Below are 26,185 nucleotides of genomic sequence, written 5' to 3' on the forward strand. Positions count from 1 at the left end.
AACCACCTTTAACACACACATACAATCACCTGGTAGGAACCTACCTGTTTGGAAATATAGTCTGAATGTTGTGTGGATAATTCTTTGGGATCTGGATGTTCAGGACATTAGCAGTGATACCAAATGCAGTTTAATATTAACTTGTCTTTCACAGCAAAACGGTGAAGTTGGAATAAGTTAAGTTGGCATGCACTGCCACATGAATGCTACTTTCACCTGAAATGATTTGTATATTGCACAAAAACAGTTGCCCTGGGAACAATCTGATTTTTCTAAGCAACGCCAGCAAGTTTTAAGTTTTCCCAGTTCTACTTACTTATACAGTGGGATAACAACTAATCACATCTGCTGGCCCTGCTTCCTAGCTGGATATGCAGTATTTGAATACTTGAAAGAATCACCCTTAGGAGTCAATGTTCATATGCTGCATTTATTATCTAGTCTCCTCAAGCAAGAAGAGGGGGAAAAAAAATTGTGACCTGATAAGTCTTTGAAGTAGTGAAGTGTTTGTGAATCACAACTTTTCAGACATGAAAGGTTTGCTTAGAAGGTCTGAAAAATAATGTATTGCAACTAGAGGTGTTCCAAAGGCTTGTATGAGTGAGCGAAACCTGTCACTTTCTTTTAGACAACTGAAAGAATGCCTTAAGCTGTGCTTATGTTACTTGTGGGAACCTGCTGAGACAGTTACAGAGATAAGAGAACATGGTGAAATGAGATGAAAAAAAAAGTACTGAACGTGTTTTACTTAAATGAACACATTTTTACAATTCAAATTGGGAATTTGTTCTGTGTTCTGTTTGAGATATTTATGTATTCCACGACTGTGTATCTAGCACGATTTCCTCTGAGGGTCAGTACACATCAGTGCTCACCAACCTGTCCAGGCTGCAGCTTTGGCTGGAGACAAGACCACAGTCATTGCTTGAACCTTTAGTTTTTCTTTCTTTTTGGACAGAAGTTATGCAATTGTCAAAGCAATGAGGCATTGTTCAACTTCGCTAGTCGCTCTGCTCTAAACCGGTAAGCAGACCCAGAACCCAGGCAATCCACAGACACATACCAATGAATAAAAATGTACAAAAAGTTGACTTAGGAATTTCTCTTTTCAACTGTCAGAAAAAACATGTTTGCACTGATGAACAGAAATGCAAACTGCACCATGTTACCCTGCCAATATGCTTACATTCTGCTCTTAAAAAACTTAATTAGAAAAAGTCATGTTGTTAATAGGACCATTCAGCCTTGCATATTCTACAGAACCCACCAACAAAAATGCAAAGTCTTGCCTCCATCCTGTGACTTGGACCGACTTGGACAAATCAATTTCACGATTACAAAATTCCCATGACAAATCTGGGTAACTGAGATGGTGATTTAGAGATAAAAAGTTCAGCAGTTTCAGTTATATGAGCAAGTCAGTCACCCAGTAGTCTTACTGTGTTGCGAGAAACTCTGCTATTTTAAAACAAATTAAAAGTGGTCAAACCTCCAAAAATACTTAAAATGAAAATTATTTTAAATTTGGAATTGATAATAAATAAGCTTTGTAATCTAGTCATGAAATTTGACCATGGATAAAATACTCCATCTCGGTAGTTTTTGCACAGCTTCTAGGCAAATGCTGACTTGAGCAGTGAGACGCAATTTATGTAGGCAACTGCTGTAGCTGTCATCGCTGTCACTGAATGAGTCTCAATGCAGAATCAGTGCTGCCGAAGACTAGCAGAGGAATCAAAGAAAACCACCAGTTTCTGACAGTACTTCTAAGAAATTCTTGTTTGATGTGTAAGTGCATGTGAATCAAGCCGAGACGCATTGAGCAGTTCACTCATTTGAGATAAAAGCCCTTTAGAGGCTGTGCACACAGTACAGGCCAATGACAGATTTTGAGGAAAGAGAAATAATTAAGAGAGTTGGAGAGGTCACAGAAGTTTCATTCGGGATCATAAACATACACAGTTATTTCACCGACTCGAGAAGAGACTAAGGAACTGAAAGGACTGGTAGATTCCTCTACTTCTTTTGGATTAACGGATGGTTTTCCTGAAATGGCTCCAAAACAAGAAGTATAGTCTCTCTCTTTTCTTCACAAGGGTCGGACACACACATAGGAAGTTTTCTATTCCAGAATACCCCCTCCTACTTCCCATCTGAGGCAGAGCTTCCCAGTGAAAGACGAGCAACACTGAGCACCCTAAATATTTAAAGTGAATCGAAAAACTGATCAATTATCTACAAGGATATATCGGAACCAGTTTTACTCTGAAATCTTCAGAAATTGCCGTTAAAATTGGCTCTGAAATTATGCCATCTGCACTGGCACTTTCTGAATCTGCTCGTGTTTCTGGCATCCCCTAGGAATCCGCAAAACCACTGCTGAGCCCCCGCCGGGGCTAACGCTGCCCTCACCGACCCTCTGCTTCTGACTGGCAAATTTGTTTTGTTTCGCCCAGTTTGGGCCGCGGCCGGGGCCTGAGCCTGGGCCTGGGCCTGGGCCTGGCCGCGGTGCTGCCCGCGTCGCCTGGCAACGGGCGCGGCGGGGCGGGGCGCGGCGGGCGGAACCGGAAGCGCGCGGGCGGCGCGGCCGGAGCGCGGGGCCGCCGGGAGGCGGGTGGGGCCGGTTTGAACCGTTGGCCGCTCGGCGCGGGGCAGCGGCTGAGCGGGGCGGCCCGGCGCCGCCCTCGGCGCCTCTCTCGGCGCCCGGGCCGCGGAGAGCGAGGTAACGGCGGCGGCGGGGGCGGCCTCCCCCGGCCCGGTGGGCGCAGAAACGCTGCGAACTCCCTATAGCCGCGGGTTGGCGGGGGGGGAGCCATTAGCTTTACTAAGGGGCGCAGAGCGGGTCAGGGCGCAGCCGGTGCGGCCGGCGAGTTAGGCAGCTGCGTAGTGGAGCCGCACACGAGCACCTGAAGGGGAAGGAATAAGAAAATTACTGTTTTTGCCCCGCAGGAAACGTTAGTCGCGGTCAGAGGCAGGAGGTAGGTGGTGCGCGATGCGCTGCCTGGCTTTGGCCTCTCAGGAGGAGATGCTGACAGCTGGGGCAGGCGGAGGAGGCCTTGGTGTGGGAAAGATGTGTGCAAGAGAATTGGCGTTATTAATGTTAAATTGGTTAACTTTCGCGTTGTTTATTAACCTAAAATGGTTTTGCTAGGCTGTCTGTTGTGTTGAAGTATATGTGTGTTTATGGGGCTGATGCTTCTCGCAGAGGAATGTGCTAATTGCAAGCTAAAATATATGAAAGAGGTGCATCTTCTAGCTAGGAAATTAATGAGAGGATTTGGGAGAAACACCTCTTGTTTGACTGTTTTTTCAATGCTCTTTGGTTTAAAAAACGATGATGGTACTGTTTGTGTTCATTGTGCCACTTTTAACTCAGAAGTGCCTCTGATATTTTTCTTCCTTTTTCTTCCTTCTGTAAAAAAAAATATTAATTTTAATTTTAAACTAATTCTAAGGAAGAAAAACTACCATTCTGAATGAATGCAGATACCAAAGATGGGACACATTGATTTAGGTGTCTTCATGTACAAGTTGTGTGTAACAGAATACATTTTTCTGTGCTTGGATTCCCCCCCCCCCCCCCCCCTTGAATGAGCGTTTCAAATCTGAACAGGCACACTGTCACAGAAAATCCATATTGAAGATCTGTTGTGTGCAAAAAATCATTATTTTTGTGTGAATTAATCATAATGAGATACTTCTTCCTTATTTTCTATATAGTTCTGAAGCATGTCTTTGCATGGCCAAGGAGGATAGAGACTAACGTTCAGTGGTCTTTTATCTCTTCTGCTTCAAATATGAATTTTGCAGGTTACTTTGTGAGCTTCCAAAATGAGCGGTGAAGAGGAAATATGGGAAAAACTAGACACAGAGTTTGATCACTGTATTGTAGACATGAAGCCACATGTTCTGAAACTGCAGCATAGGTCAGGTAAATATGCTAAAATGTGCATGCAAATAAACACTAATAACAAAATTCTCAGTTATGGTATAGACTAACAATTATTGTCAGTATTTGTAACGCTTGTTAAACTAGATACTTAATGTCTAATGTTAGGCATAGTTCTGAGGGGGGTTCTGTACAACTTCTAAAACTGATTTGGTGTGGTGTTTTTTTTAGGTTCTGATATTATTTGAGCTTATCTGTCTTATGTAAATGTGCTTTTGCAAAAATATTAATTTCTGTTTTTTTTCATTAATTCGGTAGAAAATGAAAGCTTCTGAAAGGCACTGTTTTTGAGATTGAACCATTTGCAAAATTGCAGGGTTTTTTTTAAGGACAAAGTTTGGCTCTGAAACTTGTGACAACATAAGTGTCAATAAATGCTATTTTCTAAGTCTAGAGATTAGAAACAAGCTGCATAATATTAAAGGCATGTAATCCACGAATTAAGGACCTTGCTCTGTAAACATTTAATCCTATGAGTAGTCTCATCTATAATAGTGATGCTCGTGTACAAAGGTATTTCTAAAATGAATGAGGATATATTGTGTGATTAAAATATGAACGCTCATGCAAACTGTATCTTGTAGTTAAAGACATCATCTTGCAGTGAGTTGACAGCCTTCAGTTCCTAATGACTTGTAGGAGTTCAGCATTCTTGGTGACTTGTGGGTTCTCTAATTATTAGAGGGAGATTTTCATATAACTTCAGATCAGCATCTATAATCAGATTACTGTTAATATAACAGTTACTTTTAAGCTTGGAAGATGAATGTGACTCTATGGAAAATATTTCTGGATGACAGCAATTTGAAGTATTGTTATAGATTTGTTTTTAATCCAGGTATTTAACTTTTTCTTTACATTGGTACAGTCATTTGGTTTTCCTTAACACTTGGCAGCAAACACTTAGTGATTTTTTTTTTAATGGACTTAAAAATCACTTTTTATAAATAGACATTATTAATAGCCTTAGCATACATGAGCCTTGCCGTAGGTTATTGCCAGTATTCCTGAGTTAGTGGCACATCTGACACCTTATCTGGCCTCCTTGAAAGCACTGGGGACACTTCATTTTTTTGGGAATGGATCCAATGGCTGTCTTCCCTTTATACGAGGCATGGAGGACACAGACAGAACAACATGAAAGCTGTTTTATTTCAGGGCTTTTTTTTTTTTTTTTTTTCCTGCCAGACTTCTTAAGTCGTGTGAAACCTGCAGATGCTATTTCCTAGAAGCCAAAACTTTCAGAAACCAGTTAGCTGTATCAGAGTCTTTTCTTAATCACTGATTACTGATTTTGATTCCTCAAGGAAAAATGATTTAATTCTTCCACTAAGCTACAAAGTGGCACACAATGAAGTGTGTGTTACAGTATTTGCATGTTTAATGCAAAAGTTTTCTCAAAAAATTACATGAGGAATTATATACATCTCTTAATACTTTGTTTCTAAATTATCATAATTGTTACAAGCAGACTTTCCAAAATAATTGTATTTAAGTCATATGCATATTTAGTTCTGTTGAATTAAATATGTGATTTTGGTTTATAAAAACACCCTATGACAAAAAAAGGAACCCCAAAAGCAATGTTTTGCTTTACCCTTCTTAGTAGAAGGAAAGCCTTATCTACGGAAATGATAACTTGTAATGACTTGTGATGGCTTCTTACCTGTTCTATTTTCTCTGAAAAATAATGATAAAATGTTTTATTTTGTTTTTAGAACGTCAGAGATGTGCGCTGTGGATTAAAAAACTATGTGAACCTTCAGGAGCAGGTACAGGAGTTGTGGGGAGGAAGAATCGGAACTTATATGCAAAACTTTTGCTGCATATGCTGAAACGAGGTGTACTAGAAGGTCCTTTTACTCATAAACCAGAACCAGGAATACTGAAAACTTTACCTTCATACATGGTGAGTGTAATTTCTTTACCTTCATACATGGTGAGTGTAATTTCTTTAGAAGACAAGCTGCTTAAATATATTCTGAGAATTTGACTTGGTATAAATGTGTGAAACTCAGTTCTGAGTGAATTGAGTAGAACTGCATATGGTAAATACTGGCATTTATTTTGTTTTGTGTATCTTGTAACTGGTGTTGGGAAAAAAATTTCTTTGTGCAAAACCTTTTATATGAGACAATGGCTTATAAAAATAGGTGTTCTGAGGGAGAAGAAAAACGATTTTAGTCTATCTCTTTGAAAGGATATAATAAAAGAATTTTGAGGCTAAACTGTGTCTTGATCAGCAGATTATGTGTGTGAAAGGAAAGTGAATGTATTTAACTGATGTGAACTTTAGTAGTCTGCCATTCTGGCTTTTGCTACAAGCTCCAGCTATTTAAAATCCAGGAAGGAAAAGATAACAGGATTTCGCATAGATATTGTTAATCTTGTTTGTTTTCTGAAGATCTGAATATACTGTGGTAAACACCGACATCAGCTTTAGTGAAATAGCACAGGACCAGTTCTAACTTGTGCCAGGACTACCAATTTTGAAAGAAGTAGAGGAAAACAGTTATACTTTTGCTTGTTGTACAAGCAAGTTTCCTTGTGTAGGCAAGGCCATATTTGCACACTTCCATTGACTTTGTTGGAAAAAGAATTGCAATCTTTATACTATTGATATGCCAGCAATAAATGACACTTAATAGTACAAAGAATATACTAGTGTAAATATACTCTAGTGTTGATTCTGTATTTGTTTTAATTATAGTCAATTTATTTTGATGAACCGAATTCAACAAGAGTGCGGAGTAGCAGCCCAGACTGTTTACCTGACTGGGTAATGGGAGAACTAGGAAAAAGTGAGTCTAAGCTTGAAGAATCATGGAAGATGTCTTCTAAAGAGGAATCACCTTTAGCAGCACCACTTACATATGGGTAAGATCCTGTATTTGACTTCATTGGGTATTTGTTTTGTGTTTGATTTGTGTTTGATTTGGTAAGCTCTATTTGTACGTTTGAGTTTGTATGTATTAGTTTATTACACTCCTTCATGGATTCATCTCAAGCATAGTATTTGTACTTTATATACAGAAACTTTGGTAATAGCTTCTACCTTAATAGTGACTTTTTAACTGTTTTGTTCTTATTTGTTTCCTCTGTTATGTCTTCTCCTGTTGCTTCTGTAATCCTTCTTCCATGTCCCATAGTTCTGTCCTCTTCCCCTTCCTCTTGCTCTCCTTCCCCTTTCAGTTAGACAGACGCTCTACATGAAAACTTGTTAGAGCAAACTGATAGTTTGACAAACAGCAGTGACTGAAAAGAAGGCTTTAAAATGGTTTGAACTGATGATTACCACGAGGATACTCATGATTTGGCCAGAGAGCCTCTTTGCTAATGTAAGACTAACCTCTCTCCGCTTTTTTGTCTCATGCTTGTCTTTTGTCATGGTAATACTATATCTTCTGTATACCTTTAAAGTAGATAATAGTTGCTGTTCTGACATTCTGAATATTAAATAAGCTGATGTACTCTGTTTATGTTCTTCAGATATCAGATGTTGTGGTGGCAAAGCACAATAATCATAAGGCAAGAGACAATTTATACAAAATTACTTTGTCTGTGCTTCCCTCTTCCATTTAAATGTGGACAGGCAGGAAGGAAGAAGTGATGTGATGAAAGACTGTGCAGGTGCCAAAGGTTCTCAGGCCAGATTTAAAAAAAAAAAAACTAGATTAAAACTGTTTAGATGCAACTGTCCCCATGGAGTAGTTGTGCTATGCTGATATATGGAAGCTGGAAAGCAAAATTAACTAGTGAAGCTGAGGTGGACTAATAGTCACTGTTTCTACGTGGTTCAAAATAAATGGGACACACAGTAAGGCAATGACAAAAATTACAGAGAGAGCCAATATGTAATATGAAAAAAAAAGTTGCAACTTTATAAAACTCTCCTCTAGATCTCTTAGTATGTGAACCATATTTTGAAATATTTTTTGTGCATCTTAGTATCATATCTAGTCTTAGATATTTTCTGTTGTTGGAACAATTGAAAGATGTTTATGCAGCATCTGCAGAGGTAGTTGAAAATTGAAACTCGAGTGAACTCCTGTTTTTGTTCATTTCTGTTGGATGTTTTGCTCTAAATGTAAATGCACCCATATTATTCATAGTGATTACATTTTCAGAATCAGTGAGTATACATGTTGTACTTTTCACAAGTGATTATCATTGATTTAGGTAATGCTTTAGTCACATTAGTTTTGATATATACTTCACACGTTAAGATTATGCCTCCTTCTGTCATGATGCTGAGCCTTTCATTTTTAAATTGTCCAGCTGTGGATTGGGTAGATGACAGATAGGCACTCTTCCAAGTTACTTGGCATTGATACCGAGTATCTTGAAACTTTTGCTACTATGTACCCATTAACTATGTGTGATTCTAACAGTCATTTTAAAAGTTGCTGATAGAATTGATGGATATCCTGTTTCCAAATCCTGTAACATTTAATAGAGAGGGGACTTTTCATTGCATACACTAAAATGCTCTGGAATGGACCCCTGTTTTTGATAGTAGACCTGTGTTTTAGGTAGAAGAAAGCTGGAGGATGCTTGGAATTGCCAGCTATGTTGCCATATTATTACTTTAGACTTGGTAATATGGAGGACTGTTCGGAAGAACTGTCTAAATAGTCTGTGTCGAAAATGTAAGTTTGACCAATCACAGTTTATAGCCCCATTAATATAAGAAAGTTGTTTGCCTTAGAAGTGCTCTTTGAGACCTGAGCTAAATCCGCGTTAGTGCTATGGCATGTCAAGATATACCTAGCATGGATCTGGTCGGACTGTCTTGGCTCCTGGGAGTAGCATCATCATGTTAAAGTGACACTCCGGGGCTAATAGCGGAGAGTTGTGCTACTGCAGTTTTATTGCTTCTAATACCCAATCTAGCCTATTGATATCTCTACAGGGCCACATTTGTGGCATAAAAATACACCTAATTCTTCCGAATTATACTGTCAGCTGGGATGTTATTTGAGTAGCGTGTGAGGCGGTGTGCTCTTCCCTCTGTATCCGACTCGTGCTTGTCCCCTTATGTGGAGTTCAGCCTACTACCTGTCTTCTATTCTTTACCATTTTTTTTCCCGTCTCTTCTCTACCTGGAAGATAGAGTAAAATTAGACTCTTCATCCCTTTCCATATCTGAACCTAAAATTCAGGTTGGTCAGGCAAAGTTCCCTAAGATGGGGGTGGTGGTGGTGTGGAATAGAGAAACTTGATTTCATTTATTTTTTTTGGTCCTGTGGGACTGTAGCAATAACACTGGTGATTAACAGGTGTTTCCCAGGGCTGTGGTAAATTCTTCGCAGACCTGTGTTGCCTATACTGTCATACCAGGAGAAGCAAGTGGATGTGCTAGAATATGTTATTGGCTTAAAGAAATCTGGAAGTGAAACCTATGGACATAGGCATGCATCTACTAATGGGTACTCAGACAGAGAACATAGCCGTGTCTAAGCAAATTTGGATTTGTGTTGGTAATCAGAAATTCTGATAGCTCTGTGGATTGTATAAATCTTCATAGAAATAAGAAACTACCTTAAATTGGTAAATTATGCAGGCGGAAATATTTAATGTAAATATTTCAGCTGTTATGGTTCATGGAAATAGCTTATTTAATACTTATTTAAATGTTTGTATATTAAAATATTGTCTGTATTCATTATAGAGATCATGACTTTATATTTTTGAACAAACTGTCAGTGCTTAGTAAACATTAAAATTACATTGAGATTTTCTGTAATTTGCAGTTTGTGGAGAGAGCCAGCAGATGGTGATCTTGTTGCATTAGACTTGTCTGTGTACTTGAGAATGTGAATCGAGAAAGCTGTGCCCAAAGACGTATGATATATTTTAGTTTGAGAATTTTGAATTCTATCCATGAGTCAATCCTTACAGAGAGACTACAGCATTTTCTCAAGGCAAAACAGATAATGTCAGTGAGAGATGTTTATGAATAATTTTTTGATGTTTATTTAATTCAAGATTCTCTTTTTTAAAAGAAACAGACTAGTGAAGAACTTTTGTTCACAGTTATTTTATCTTGCAGTATGCATATAGCTATGTATGAAGATTTTTGCTCTTTCATAAGAAGTTGTTTTTCTGGCTAAATAAAAAGTAAATATTCAAATCTTACTTATTTACAATCCAGCTTGCAAATAAGACTGAGCGAGCTTGGTACTGGAAAGGTACATCTTCATTTTGAGACATGGGAGAATGGGTTTTGATAACATAGGTCTGAACAGAAATCTGGCCTTTCTGACTGTATAGGAAAATTCTGCTGTATGTTTATAGTGATACAGATTATGCTTTAAGAGTGTTATTAAAGGTTAGCGTGTGACTATGTTGTTCCAGGAGGAACCAGCGAGTTTCCCTTACTTTGTTCTTAGTAGGAAATTATTTACTAATCTCCTTTATTAGCAGCAAATTGCTTCCTTCTCCTATGCTAGTTCAATGTTTTGTCTGAAGCAGGAGGTCACGAGCACCAGGGCTGGTGTGAAGACTCTGACCGTTCTCTGCACAGCTGCCATGGCATAAAAAGAAATAATCTTATGTAACATGTTGTGATATCTGAGGCCTGACTCATGTTAATGGAAGGCTGGGAAAGGGAGTAAATGTGCAGTATATGGTGATGGTTGTGGCCCATCCTCGGCAGTGTTTTCAGAATCTCTGTTTTTAGGATTGAGTAATGTGACTTTCTTTAAAATCCTCTTCAAAATAGAAAATGTAGAACTAAAAATATGCCTGGACTTTCTCCCCTTTTCCAACTTAGAGACATTAAACCCAACCCACAGAAATTATCTATAGAGTTTACTGATATTCCTTAATCTCATAATGATAGGAGCATGAATTCTGTGTGTTTGGTTTTTTTTTTTGATTCTTGTTTTTTTTAGTTTCAAACAACTGGAACTTTATTTAGTTGTTAGATAACCTGAATATTGTTCAGGAAAGACATCTGTGATAAAGTGCAAATTTGCCAGCAGGTAATGATTTGTCTCCTTTTATTAAAATTAATTTTGTGCAAAATAAAATCTTGCTAAGATATGCTTGATATGGAATGCTAAAGGCATTTTATTTCTTTTGATCTTTTTACCCTTTAGTTTTTGCTTATCTAAACCATTTACTGCTTTGTAATCTTTATTATGCACCCACAGATATTTTTGCTATTTATAGGTGCTAGAATGAAAGGGATGCTCGCAGGTGGTATGTTTTACTGTCCCCTGTGGTTTCGATGAAAGCTGGGGCAGTGTGCTTCACGAAAAGTTTGTGTGTGCTTGTCTTCCTAGAAGTGACTGGTTTATATTGTACATCCAACAGTTGTCTTTCTCTTCATAAACACTTACTTTGTCTCAGTGTCTTTTGGCCTAACTTATAGTTTAATTTTTTTGCTGGCTGGAAAGAATGCAAGGTATTTTAGTAGTCTGACTTGATCTTAATAATATATAGCTATTTGTAGGAAGACGAATTGACTAACGAGAGATTTTAATTGTGAATGTGACACTGGAGAATATGCTGAGGGATGTTTTACTTCCTTTTTGCATGTTTTGCTCTATCTACCTATATAATAAAATTTATAATTTTTGTTTTGTTTTGTTCCAGGCTGTTTTTCTTTTCTTTCACTGTTTTGTAGTTGAGAAAGGTCCGTTGACATGCAGCTAATATAGCCTTTATGACATGTTACTTTAACGTGTTACTCTCTACCTTGGCCTTTTAAATCATTGCTTTTTTGTTGAACTGTATGTGATGTTCTTGCCCTTGTCTTCAGGTTTGTATGTTATATAGTCTCTTCTTCATCTAGCCTCATCTCTTTTGGTATTTCCCAAACTCTTCTCCCCTATATTCTTCCATATCTTTATATATATCTATGTATCTTCTTTGAATCACCAGACTTTATCCTATGCTGTCTCATGGGTTTAGCAATATTGCTTCAAAAATGTTCTCCCAAATCAGCCCTCTCACTTTAGATCTCTTCTAAAATCTGCTGGAAGTTGTTGGGTGATGTAACACCTGAGAGAGGCAGAGAACACCTGTTGATATACCGTGATGCACATGACTCTTCCTGTATCTGTTTTGCGTGGTGGTTTTTTTTTTTTTTTTTTTTTTTTTTAAACAAAGCATTTAAGACTTTTATTCACCTTTTTCTTCTAACATGCTTTTAATAAGAAATCTGCGGAAACATTATTTCTCCGTTTTTCTTATTCCTGCTATTTTTGACCTTTAAATCTTGACAATTATTTTCTTTTGAATCTTCTTTTAAAAGATCTTTTAAAATTAAGATCCAGTATACACTGCAAGCTGCCGAAAATGAATTTTTCTTTCTGCTTACTCTTTTTGTAACAACAGGGAAAGATTCAAGTACAATGGGATGCTAACATTAAGGTCACATTCTATGAGTCCTCCTCACCAGAAGGATGAAGATAACCCATCCACACCACTGTCTGTAAGATGCTTCTCCTTTTTGTAGTAAAACTTGTTCTAGTTTCAATGAATTGTTTTGATATATCCCCATAAAACTGTTATTTCTAATTGCATGAGTCATGATCTCTGTGTATGAATGTAGACATTTAGGAAAAAGTAATAGGAAGGACTGAAGCTCATCAAAATCTGCCCTCTGCAGGTGCAGGGGAAAGGAATTTCATGTAGGATACTCTTAATTCATCCTAATGGTTGACCTCTCTTTATTGCATTGCAAAGTTAGTCTGGCGCATTGTTTTGCCCAGACTTGGCAAACTGACTGTGTCGACATCATCTTGTATTTTGCAATAGTAGATTAAAGAAAGCTGCATAGCTGTTTTTGGCTCTGTTTAATGATAGTTGACCTCTGAAAGAATGAATTTTGGACAGTTTATTTTATCCTCTATAAAACTTTCCACAATTAGGATTATGGCTGATTGAAGGAGACTAAATAGGCTTCATATAAAACCCTTTTAGTCCAAAATATTTAATGTTATTGTATGTATAACACAGTTCTCAGGAATAATTGTTAGTTTTAAATGCTTGTAGTTATCAGCAAGGATGCTGTTTCCCTTCATGAATGTGTTCTCTAGCCTTGTGGAGTCCAGTCTTCAGCGCTGGAAAGGCCTGTCTCCTGTAGTCCCTTCACCCTAGTTCATGCGTCTGCAATAGGTCTCAATTCTCCATGAAGCACTGGGTTTGCACTTGTGTCTGTTGCAGTTCTGCCCACACTGTGCCTTGATTGCATCGGAGGAACAGTTTAGCAAGACTGCAGCTGGGAGTGGGCTGTTGACACCAGAGCAATTCATACAGACTGTTCTTACTCTTCTTTACTGGACACAATTGAGAACTCGCTGGGAAATGAAGTGCAGATGCTTGTCCTTGGAAGCTTGTTTCTGGCCTCCAGCTTTCCAAGGAAACTTGTGTCCTGCCATGCACTGGGGTAGAGAACTGCCAAGGGCAGATGGTCTATCATGGCAGGCTACAAATGGCCTGTGGGCAAAAGTTGAATGTCTCTGCTCTAGGGTCAGGTTGTTATACTCGTATATGATTGTACTTTAAAAAAAATGAGATACCATAATTTAAAAAAAAAAACAAAAAAACAAAAAAAAAACCAAAGACAGGCCAGCCATATTTATTGAACTTCTCTTTATCGGCTTTCTGTTTGGTTTTTCCTGATGTAAAGAAATATTTCATATTGAATGGTTACTGTGAAGAAAAGGGTGGCCATGAGTTGACATCTGGAATTGGATCTTTATAGATTTTTCTGTTTGTCTGCTCTTTTTATTTATTTTATTCATTCTTGGCTCTGCCACAGGCTTCCAGGGCAATGTTAGACAATTCATTGCACTTCACTGTTCTTCAGTTCCATGTACTGTATTTTACTGTGATTACAGCTTTAAAAGGGACTTGAAGTGAAATAATATTCTTCAGCTTTGCCAAACAGTTTGAACATTTGGCTGGCTGAAACAAATAGCATCTTGTTCTGTTGTTAGTGACACACAGATGTTCTGTCACAATTGAGGCCCAGGTAGAGAAACAGGGAGTCTGTTAAGAAACATTAAGAAGTGCCTCAACCAATTGTTAACTGAAGTCAAAACTCCATTTGCTGTATGTTCATAATGAATGATCATATTAAAAAAACTAAGAGGTGCTTGCATGCCAACACGTAAACTTCTTGCTAACAAAACTTAATGAGAGAAAGTAATTCATGCTTCTATGTGCTATTTTTCTAACTAATGTAGTATTTCAGTTAAATAAATTAAGGAAAACTTTCTGTGCCAGTTCTCATATTTGATACACTAAATACAACCAGTAGCTAATGTTATACTAAAGGAAAAAATTATTGTAAAAGACAGAACCCTGAGCAACATTATCCACCACTCGTTACTGAATGTTAAAAATCTTTGTGCAGAGAGAACTGCCTTAAGCTCTGCACTGTAACTCTCTGCCATGCTGCAGGGTTTTTTTGTTTGTTTTTTTTTTCCCCCCTCTTCTCTTTCCTATTTTGAGGCTGATCAGCTGACGGGTGAATTCTGGATTAGTCCCCCCAGATGTACTGCAGAGATGGCTAGGCCTTACTCACTTGTGGAATAAGTACCTTCTCTGAAGAATGGAGTATTTTGATCTTGTTTGGTGAACTGGCCCTTTGTAAAGGAGGCAACTGCTTTGGAAGTGATAAATAAAGAAAAAATAAAGTGAGGCAGCAAAGTAATATATCCTTCTCTGAACTCCTTCCTAGCACTGAATCCTACTGGTAACTGAGTTATCTAAATTAAAGCTAGCTCAGGTATCATGACGCTATTAGGAAGTGCAGTGTAGGCATGGTTCAATTCTACAGAAAAGCTTTTTTACACTATGTCTCTATCAGCTCTTCTGATATTTTGTTTGACTTTTTTATATTCCAGGAACATCATCATAAAAAAAACACTTCTTTGGATGACAGTGACCTCGAAGCTCGTCTCAATAGTTGGAATCTTGGGGTAAAATAAGCAGATTATATTATTTATTGGCTTGAAATGAAAACTGCATAGTAATGTAGCTTACATCTCTGAATTTAGTCAACAAAATTTTGTGTAGATATCAATCTTTTAGAAATGAAATGATGAAACTTGGAAAGGTTAATTATAAATGTCATCTCAAGAAGAAAATGTTAAAATGCCTCATTTTTAAGCAATAACATTTTATGTGTTCGATACAGCTACTGATGATAAAAATACCCGATGGTCAAAACCTAACATCTTGCTCTGGTAGAAATCCAGACTTTTTCTGGTAAAATTGATAACATTACTCTGAATTTATGCTACTATAAATGAAAGCAGTTTGGCCTTCTATATTTCTTTAGGAGTATAAAATTTGTAACCCATCAGTGAAACTCAACATTTTTTGCTGGACTTTGCCTCCTTTTGGAAGTGTTCAAAAGGCTTTTCAGTATGTTAACCTCTACCCTTCCCTTTTAAAAGAGTGGAATCCAAACCCTTTAGAATCTGAGATTCTAAGACTAGAATCCTTAGACCACATCTCAGACTCTTCCATGTGGAAAGAATACTGTATCTTTGCGAATTGCTTGCACTGAGGAAAGAATATGCCTTTGTGGAAGATTCAGTGGTGCTTTGGTCTATGTTCTTGTTTGGCCTTGGCTTTAGAATACATTTGTGAATACTGTACTCTTGCTGTAATGCTGGATGATGCTGAGATTTGTCCTGACTCGGATGTATCATAACTAAAATATCTAAAAGAGAACCTGCGATGGCGAACGGAATCAGAAGGTGTTATTTTTTGGACAATTTTATGGTTTCAAAGCTAGTATTTATTGGATCTCAGCAATAATGTATAAGAGGTCTCCCCAGAGTTTCCTGTGTTTATTGTTAGGACTTCAATGTGTATTAAAAACTTCAGACACTGTGATAACACTTTTGTAAACTCCGATCTCTATTTTCAAGCTGTCATCTATCCTTAGGGTATGAACACGTCCTCTATATTTTTGGCATGGTGTAAAATAAGTGTGTTACAGTAAGTCAGTAAATATGTTTTTGTAAGGAGAGATGAATCATTGCTTCCTAAGATTGACTGGTATCTGTGTTAATCTTTTCTGATGTTTATGTATACAAATTTAATATGTGAGGCTTGATGTTTTTTTTTTTTGGTGTTGATCCTGAGCAGTTAATCAAATATTTTGGACCTAGACAAATTTAAATTTCATTTTAATTTAAGGCTACTTTCACAATGAGACTTTGCTCCCATGATTGTATTTTCTGTGGTATTAGTCCCTGACAGTTCTAAGGTTCTAGTGAAGTTCCTTCTCTTTATAGTCATATTCTGTTATATTTTTCTGTTGTATTGTTTTGTTTTTTACCCTATCACCTGTGCCACCAAATCCTTATCCTATTTGATTAGGATTATTACCCTTGTAAGCATTCAATGTTAAGATTACTTTTTTTCCCCATTTTCCTCCTTATTTTCCGTTTATCCTCATGGAATCAAAAACTTAGTTATGTGTTTTGGAGAGAGGGAAAAGCCCATTAAGTGTAGCTGTCGTTAATATTTTGAAGGAAATTCTAGGCTTTGTTTGGATTATAATGTTTTGGAATTAATACACAAATCCATATTGTTAACCTTGCTGAAGAGAAGAAGAGAAGAGTCATTTGTAACTATATCCACTACTTGTATGGTCAGGATTTTAGGTGACTAACCACTTTGACAAAATGGATAGCTTTAAGGGATTTTTGTGAAGAGCCATGGGCCCGCTCTCTGAAGATCAAGCCACTTTAAGTGCTCCCTTACTGGGAACAGGAAAAAAAAAGTGCTATACTCCAGATCAGTAGTTGCTTTTAAAACTGTTGGATTTCATAAGCATGTAGCCACATAGTTCAGTTAACTTGGAATTTTCAAGCACTACAAAGAATTATGTAAATCTATAGGACATTTAACACTCATGATATCATTAAATATGTCACTTATTCTCCAAGATTTTCCTTCCATCACCAATGAAACTTCATTATAAGTCATTTAGTTTTCTGAGAAATATTTACTGTATAATTAAGAAAAATATTTTGTAGACATTGTATTTTCCTCACCAGAAAGAAGAAAAATTCGAGCTGATGGACTGTGTATACTTAGACTGAAAGTAAATAGTAGAAGATAATATTGAGCTAATTTTTTTTAATAACAATACTTAAATAAGTGATTTTAACCCTGGGTGATGACTGTTAATTTTTTTAAGTTCTAAATCTATAATTGAGGTGGGAGAGGGCAACAGAGGGCAGCTGAAGTTAGGGATGAGAGCTAGTTTTGAATGAAATACTTTCAGCTTTGCTTTTAAAAACCACATTTTCAAACAGACTAGAAAAATGTTGTTCTTTTAATCAATGACCAAATAATCCTTATTATTCCTACACTTTGGCTAGCACAGAGGGATATGACAGTATTTAAAAATCTTCACCATGGCACTCAATGTTTTGCTTTGATGGCCCAGTTCTCTTCAGTAAAAACTTAAATGGTAGGAGAGAATGTTAACTGTTTTGTGTCCTGCTTGGTGTTTCTCTTAATGCTTTGGTGCCTGTTACCATTCTAAATGCAAACTGCACACTTGCTTCCTTCTGAGGGAGGAATCATCTTGACCTTGGGACGATGCAGAAGCTGCCTGACTGCTTTCTCCAAACTGAAAGTGGGGATCAGTGAAAATATTAGTCTGTATGTGTTTGAGTGTTCCTCGAAGCTGCTTGGCTTTTATACAGTAATACAGGATCTATTTCTAGCCCTTTCAGACTTTAAGAAGAATGTATTTTTGAGGATTTGTGATTTTGTAAATTGAATTTGTATCTCCCCAAATCTTTTTGTTAGTAGTCAACTGCAGTTCATGAGTGTTGTGCAAGTGACTGAAATAGGTGTGCAAGCAGTCACTTGCAGATTTGGGGTATTTGGGTTGTATGAATACCTAGATTATATAAGCAGATAGCTATAACACCTTGAACTCTTAAAGTTTGGCTTCAAGGGGAAACTTGCTCATGGCCATTTTACAAATTGTTCCAATTAATGTTAACAAAGAATCTCTTTATATCCATCATTTTTTATATCGGCATTAATCTGCATTCTTCCTTATCTCTAATTTTATTTGTTTTGTATTTCTTTTTCAAATTGAAATTCCAGATTGCAATCATGTTGGATTAATAATGGAGGGTTATTAAACTACAGTGATCCTCTACTGATATGGGAGCTCTCTTGGATAACAAATTGGCTACTGTGACAAGTAAATCAGTTCTTTGAGTCTCTTCTCCAGGGATGGTAGTTAAACAAGTCACTAGTGAGAGACTTTGATCACCTGATAAGGCTTGTTAGGAGTTACCTGACAGAGAGGATCTGAGGTTGTAAAAGAGAGGTCTCCACGCGGCTGCTGTTGAGCAGTGTTTCCCTGCTATGGCTTGTGGCCTCCAACGGGTTCTTAGAGGGTCAGGAAGTTTAAAGTGGAGTTTCATAATTAAATGTAAGAATATGCAATTTAATTATTAAAAATTTTGCTGACTAAATGATGCCAGCACTTCAGGCTCTGTTAAGGCTGGAGTGTAAGATGTGACTGCTATTGTAAGTATTTACATTAGTGTGGGAACATCTAACTATCTTTAATTGCTGTCCACATTTGCAGGCAGTTTGAGAAGCTTTATTTACATGAGATCCCACCTCAGGAGTCAGGGGAGACTTTATCTTTGAAAGGAGATGGTACATTCAAGAAGGAGGTGAGGCAGAAGATCCTTAGCCAAAAAGATACTTCAGTAGTGGTGGAAAGTTAAGAAAGGAAATACACAGAAGGTCTTACACACCTTGGACTGCCTAATATAAAGAATAGTTGCTTTTAAATGCTTTTCAATTTATTTATTTATTTTGTTCTTGAGTTGTGACTGGTGTCTCAAGGAATAAATGTTGAATCAGGGTTGGTGGTCTGGCAAAGAATGTGTACTTCTGCAGGTTTATCTTGCTGGGATGGGGACAGAATGGGCCCTGGGAATTTAGGATGTGTATAATGTCAGGTCCTACATCCCTGCAGGGTAAATAGATCGTCTGTGCAAATCTACTAATGGAAGGGGGGCATAGACTTTATTAATAGAGATTATGGAGAGTAAGTGAGAAAAAACTATTATTGGTGTACAGGATCAGGGCTTCTGTTGCTTCTGTTGTATAGTGTCTGCAAATGGGGGGAAGAAAAAACATTTGAAAATCACTGGGATAAGAGTCAGATGTAGTTCCAAAATATTTTATGTAGGCTTTAGAGTAACTTAAAAACATAGAGAAGCAGACAGGAGGTGTTACACTTAGGAATATAATGATTTTTTTTTTTTATGATGGGGAACATGCAATCCCTATTTCTGAAGGGTTGACTCACATTTTGGACAGTATTTTTGAAACACTAAACATTCAAAATATCTTTGAAATTTTTTATTTATTTTGAAATGTGAACTTACCTTTTATTACAGGTGTAGGTTTAACATACAGAATATGATTCATACTAGAGGAAAGGACTTGCTGGGTATACTACAAATGGTGGTTAGTGTGCAAAAAAAGTGGATAATGGCATAAATTCATGCTCACGTTTGTCCTGCAGGACTGTTGTATGGACTTTGATATACCTGACTACCCTGAAGTTATAAAATACTGTAGAGGTGCTAAATACCTACAGCTGTATGAAAGGAAAAGCATTGTATATATGCCATCTAATTGCAGGCTGGCAGCAGAGGAGGAGGGCGGGAACCTTGGTTAAGCACAGATGACCTTTTTCTCCATCTGCTCTTATATGTTAGAACATATTTACATCTCAACACATATAGATTAGCATATGCATTCCAATAATGATGTGGCATACTGCAAAGGATGTTGCACCCATCGAAAAATTTTATCTTTGAGTGAGGCAGGTCCCTTCTGTTGCTCTGTGGTGGTTATTTAGGTAGAATAAGAGATTCCAAGGAACATAAAATTGAATAAATAAAGGGTAGTTAGTGTTCTGTCTAATATTTGACACTTGCATGTTAAGGGGATTAAAGTAAAAAAATAACAGCTGGTTATGAATGATATGAATGATTAACTCATGTACTCTAGGTGCCTCTTATTTTGATGGCATCATTTGATATGTGGGATGGTACATGTGATTAAAATATATTGTATTATTACTGAATCTGTAAACTTGCCTTTGTATGAACTTTGAAGATTCTTGTGAAGTTTCTTTAATTCATTATTGAGGGGAAAAATGGGGACTTGTATAAGGAACTGATCTTTCAATTTCTGCACTGTTTTTAAAAAGATTCTTGAAAAAAGACACACATTAGGCTATTCAGTCTGCTTATGCTAGAGTGTTTTCTCTAATAGGCTCGTTCTTCAAATATATCCCCTTAAGATATATCCAGAAATCAGTAATACTCTGTGATACTTAAGTGGAGGGAAAAATGTTTAAATGCTTGCAGTGGGGCAGTTGTTGGGGCATCTGTGCAAACTTTTATATATAGAAAAGAAGTAAAGCAGCAAAATCAGTAGTTTCTTGATGCTGGCCATGCATTTTGGCTTGCAACTGAAGCTGGAGTAGGCATGAAGCGGCTGGAAACTTCCCAGAGCAACCAAAGATATTTGCTGTGGTGTATATTTCCTATTTTAACTTCTGATTTAGCTGGAGTTATATTGATAGCAAAGGCTTTTTAATACTTGAAAAAAAGCAATTCTTAATGCTTGGCCTTCATTCTAGAAAATTAACTCTAGTATTTCTCTAACAGTTGTATTTACTGGTGGTATAGCAGCCATGTATAACATGGGAGTTGTATGTGTTTCTACAGATTCAGGAGTGGTAATAGTATTGTGCGCAGCTGTGAAGAGCAGTGCTTAACCTAGTGAACTGATAGAACAGCTAACCAATAGCTTTGATTTGAGCACAAACTAAGAAGAGATCTTCCTCATAACAAGATTCTGGGCCACTTATGGCTTTATAAATCATTAAAATTTTGCACCTAAAAGTGAATAGAAGGCAAGAAAGAAGAATAGAATATTGGTTTGTTTTCAGAAATTTGCCTAGGTAAAGATCTAAGTTGTGTGTGTTTCAACTTCTTTGAACATACTTCTAAAACCAGCATTTTGCATTAATCTAACATGAAGCTAAGGATGGTGATCATTGGGCAAGAAAGCTAGATTCCTGTCTGAGGCATGTTTATGACAAAGCAAGTGGGCCTGAAGATGATTTTTCCCTTGAAAGTTAGGGAGCTAATCTTATTTCAAGTGAGTATGTATGGAGAATATATTTATATTTAAGAAGCTGTGAAAACCTAGGTAGGGGCTCTATATGAAGTTTAGACAAGCTCAGGACCATCCAGCTGTGAGTTGCTGCTAAGCCTTTGCAGTTCCAGTATAGGCTTGTCTGGATTATAACGATCAGTTAAAAACTTTTTTTTACCCTTATCTTTTGTGCTTCTACTTCTATGAAGAATAGGATACTCACAAATATATTAATATTTTTCTTGTAGAATATGACTGTTGCATTACTTTACTTGCTGATATTGTTGCTTCTTGGGAGTAATAAAAGACATTTTCCATTTGCCTGGCAGCCTTCCCGATTATCTGTAGCAAACGTTTTATTGTTCAAGTTCTTTAGATTCTAGTCATGCTTGAATAAATGTGAAAAAAGTTGAGTTTTGATTGTGATAAGTTTGCCTTTCATACACGGAATACTAATATAAGCTAATTTTAAATACATTATAAAAATGTATTTTTCTCAGCCCTTGTTGACTCTTATCTAAACTGATGGGGGACTCTCCTTGATTAAGTGCTCATGCCTTGAAGTTGCATTTGTAATGTAGAAAAGAACAAATCCTTTTGTACAGCTGTTTGAAGGGAAAAGTTTCTCAGACATGAGTTTAGACAAATTCAAATAGTCTGTAGTTATGCTGTAGTTGCTTTGAACTTGCTTTGTCACTCTTTAGCCATTTTAGAGTATATTCTAAATCTTTCAGATTTCATCTTTTTTAACAGCTGTGAATAACCTGTATGTTATTGCCAATTTAGTACACTTCATGAATGGGACATCCTCTAGTAGCTGCTTAACAAACACAAATTTTCAAATAGGAAATTGAAGTTATGTGGAGGAATAACAGTTAATTAATCCTCTGCATCTTCTTACCTGAACTGCCTGTATTATTTTCATGGTGCTTCTGATGGGCCGTTTCGTATGTCACTGAATTGTGGCCAATTTTATTTGTAACAAAGAAACTCTTTAACATCCCAGGAAATTCAGCACTACAGTTTGGGTAGAAAGCATACAAAGAGATTGTAGCCTGGGGAAATAGCACAGGGGTTTTTAATCAGGGAGAATATAATTTTTCTGTATTGGAATTTAGCCAGGACGAGAGAGTTACTATAAGTTTTACCAGAAGTAATGTGGTATCTTCATTACTGAAGAACTTAGACATTTCATGTCTTGCCCAGAAAAATTCATCATGGGAAAGGTTATCCCCTAATAAAGGCTTAAGAGGACTTATGCCAAATAAATTCCCTGGTCAGTGGCTTGCATTGCATTTTCCTTACTTGGAGAAATTAAGTATAACACAGAGTTAAAGTAGATGCAAGTACAGAGAACTCTTGGGTGGCTGCAGCAACAGGGTACCATATGCTTGTTTGGTGTACTTGACTCACGTTTTCCTGCATCTTTCCAGTCTCATTAAGCTCAACCATTGCTGTACAGACCATTTGATTATCTTTTGTTTGGTTTCTTAGTCTGTCTGCTTACTGTAAACATACCTACTGTATATGTTGTGGTGTTGGAGGGCAGCAACGCTGTAAAAACTTTCCCACAGTGAACTCCAAGTGGTGTTGTGAGTTCAAAAAATAAATTCAGCTTCCATGCTGACAAACAATCTTCGTATGCTTTAAAGTCCTTCCACTCAGACTGCAGAAGCAGCATAAAAAGTGAACTTCCCTGCAAATTATGATGTTAGATAAGAATGTCCTTACTCAAATTTCCTGAAGCTACTCAGCAGTTATTTCTGTAGGGAACATGCTGGCTGGCTGGGTTTGTTAGATTAAAGTAAGAACTTAGGGCAAGGTTCAGTTTAGTTGTGTACCATTTCAAAATCTTAAGTGTTCTTAACTCTTTCATGTGTGTTTTTCCATCCTTGTTTTGAAAACAATCCCATTTTGTCTTTGAAGAAGCTTACAGGGGGAATGTGCAAAAAGCCTGCTGATCCAAATGTTTTTTTTTCCTGAGTCTTAGTATATACAACGTACCTTCTGACTCGGTTTCTGAACTGTAATAAGCTACAGTTGTGTATTAGTGAAGTTAAGTCTACATTGATAAACATCTTTTGAAAAACAAAATGTGACTTTGGAAGGAGTAGGACGAGGCTGGAACACTAACATAGCCATTGCTGTGATATTTACTGTGTCGAAAGAGGACAACCTTTGGTATAACGTTCTGGTTTATAACTGGTATGAAGCCTGTATACTGGTTTCAGCCTGCGAGTGAAACATAGCTGACATCCTGAGGATGAGTCTTGTGGAAGTATTCAGTGCTCAAGGTTGCCCTTTTTTTGCACTGTCCTGGCTTTTGGGGGAAAACATTGGAGAGCATGTTTCCCATAATGCTTGGTGTATGACTTATGGGAAGAATCGAGTCTTTGGTTCCTATTTGCATCCATGCTTAAGGAGAAGAAGAAAGCCCAGGCGCTTCTCGTGTTCGTGGTAGCACTGTACATGTGTGTTGCACTGGTCAAAGATTTTCCTCACAGCCCGGGTTTTAATGGCTTCCTGGTGTGCTTGGGGGAAGTCTTCTATTGATAAAGAAATAGGCTTGTAGGTAGTATAACCTAGTGTATTAAAATCTGTAGAAATATTTTAATAAATGATGATGTATGTAGTGCATGTATGTAGCGAGTAAAATGTGAGGTGTGTCTTCTATGGATTGTAGACAGATGGGCTGTCTGTACATAATGTGGATGGCCTTTATCGGTCAGTAAAACAGTGATTTCTAGGATCAAAATGTTTGTTTCAATGCTTCTCTCACTGCTTGCATTGGTAGCTTTAAATTGTATATGCAATTTTTTCCATTATAGGTGTTGTTAAAATAAATAGATATTGAAAATGTTGAAGTTAAAAATTATGGCCAATTTAACTCAAATGAAGTTTTTGTGTGTGCTGTGTTTTTATGCTGGATTTTTGTCTTTCCTTTCTGAGTTCATGAGAAATAGGCATATTTTCATAAAGGAGATTATTTCTATTCAGTATTTATTTTCTCTTTATTGGGATCTGATTCTCCATAGCTTTCCCACCACCAAGATTTATTAGTTTGAGGACTCGAGTGGTAGAAGGTGACAGTGACAGCCCTCACAAATCGAAACATGATTTGTTGTCTGACTAAGAAATAGAACAGGAGAATCCAAAATCTCTTCTACAAAGAAATTTGAAATGTCATTTTTATTAAGAAGCGGTATTTACAAATTAGAGTTCAATTCTAGTTCAAATAAAGATGTCTTTCATGATGACATTTATTTGGTTCATAGTCTTAAAAAAGCATCATGTGATTTACTGTTCTTCTTGTGGCAGCCCTTCAGTTTCATACATATGTATTTTGATTCATCTTTGACCTTTTGGTTATTATTTTTAAATTTGCATGTTTCTCATAAATACAAGCTTTTTTCTTTTTTGGGGCATTCTTTACTGTGATATTGTGTCTTTAATGTGGTATAATTTTGAGAACAAGAAGTTTTGCAGAAGATCAGCATGAAAAGAATGAATGTTGAGACATTAAATGTTTACAGATCAGTTTAAGTGGATATAATCCACAACAAGTAACAAAGTGGGAACATTTAACTTCAAAGCACATATGGCTGCTGTTACAAAATCAAAAAATGCTAGACTTAGACCATAGAAAGTATTAGAGCCACATTTTGCTGCGTTTTCGTAAACAAAAAGGATATACCTTAGCTATTAAGATTGGTTTTGAAATGATGACTGTAAACAGCTTAATTTCAGATAAAAATTATTCTAAATATTTACAATTAATTTAAATACTTTATCTTTAAAAAGAAAAAGTTAAAAGATCAAATTCATTTTGAATGAGAGAAGGTTTTTGGAAAATAATTTTGCCTTTGAAATTTGGTCCTGCAGCCTCAGCTTTCTCAAAATTCCTCTTGATATTGATGAAAACTAAAACTTTGAATGTTTGAGATTAGTTGCTGTTCAATATTATAGGGAGCCAGAGTATGGGTTTACCTAGAACTAGACTTCTGGAAAGCCTTCCTTTCAACGCTGGATGTCTGTTTAGGTGATGGTTTGGTGTGTGTAGGGATGGGAAAGTAAGCTAAGTCAGTCAGAAGGAAGAACTCTGTGCTACTAAAGGTAGAGAATTTCAGATATAAAGTACTGTGATAGGTGCAAAAGTTTAGGACAGGCGAAAGCTAATTCTCCTAAATTTTCTCTTCTAAAATTTCTATACTTTTTATTTCCATCTCTCCCTTGTTTCTTTCACTGTTCACTTTGTTCTGCGGAACTTGTGCTTCATGATGTTCTTGCTTTTGTATCTCTTTCCTCACTGGTTTCCTCTTGTTTTCTGTGTCCAAAATCCAAAATAATTATTTCTTTTACAGCAGGTGCATATAGGATTCCTTTATTTATTGATGTCTCTCCATGTTTTTTGCCATGCCAAACGTACAACTAGGATGCTTTATGTGGAAAAAGGTTTAATGTGTCTATTTTAGTAAATTCATTGAAGATGAATGGAAAAAGGTTATTCCTCAATTTATTGTTCATCTTAAACATTCAACTACATCATTAAAAATAGTAGATAATACCATTCATTGTAGCTGCATTTATGTGTTTAAATATGATAATATCTATGACTACTTCTGGGTGAAATACGATGACTCTTCAACAGCACATAAAAATCCTATATAACCTTTTAGGACAGGAAATGAATATACTGTATCAAATTGAAATTTCAGAGAGATTAGACCTCATTTTCACTTATAATTTAAACACACAAATGTATTGGTGCTGAAAAAAGTGCAAGCATTTTTGGTACGTTTGCCATGCCTCATAGATCAATTTTATCTTTTCTTAAAAAAAAAAAAAAAAAAAAGGAAAAAGTTGTAAGATGTGTATTGCAATTATGTTCCTATTCCAAATCTCACTGCCACATTTTATAAGATTATACCCTTGAAAGCTTTTCTTGGGTGTCATGCATTCTGAGTGATGTGATGTTCAAGTCTCGTCGCCCGAGAACATTAAGAAGATGTAGCTGTCTGATAGAGGAAGTGGGTT

General features: G+C 36.8%; 1 protein-coding gene across 9 annotated transcripts in view; it reads left to right on the forward strand.

Annotated features, from left to right (window-relative positions):
* Positions 1-2,557: 2,557 nt before the first annotated feature.
* Positions 2,558-26,185, forward strand: part of CEP112 (centrosomal protein 112) — a 182,232-nt gene continuing 158,604 nt past the window's right edge. For 6 of the 9 annotated variants that reach the window (XM_064522757.1, XM_064522762.1, XM_064522761.1 and 3 more), the window contains exons 1-6: positions 2,558-2,722; positions 3,811-3,931; positions 5,668-5,858; positions 6,660-6,826; positions 12,296-12,392; positions 14,815-14,889. In XM_064522757.1, the coding sequence (XP_064378827.1) occupies positions 3,832-3,931; positions 5,668-5,858; positions 6,660-6,826; positions 12,296-12,392; positions 14,815-14,889 (630 nt within the window). In that variant the 5' untranslated portion in view covers positions 2,558-2,722; positions 3,811-3,831. Of the gene's footprint in view, positions 2,759-2,862; positions 2,979-3,810; positions 3,932-5,667; positions 5,859-6,659; positions 6,827-12,295; positions 12,393-14,814; positions 14,890-26,185 lie in introns of those variants that run through there. The other 3 variants (XM_064522758.1, XM_064522759.1, XM_026098911.2) reach the window with 3 other exon arrangements.

This window comes from Dromaius novaehollandiae, chromosome 18 (genome assembly GCF_036370855.1).
Source record: "Dromaius novaehollandiae isolate bDroNov1 chromosome 18, bDroNov1.hap1, whole genome shotgun sequence".
NCBI classification, from domain to species: Eukaryota; Metazoa; Chordata; class Aves; order Casuariiformes; family Dromaiidae; genus Dromaius; species Dromaius novaehollandiae.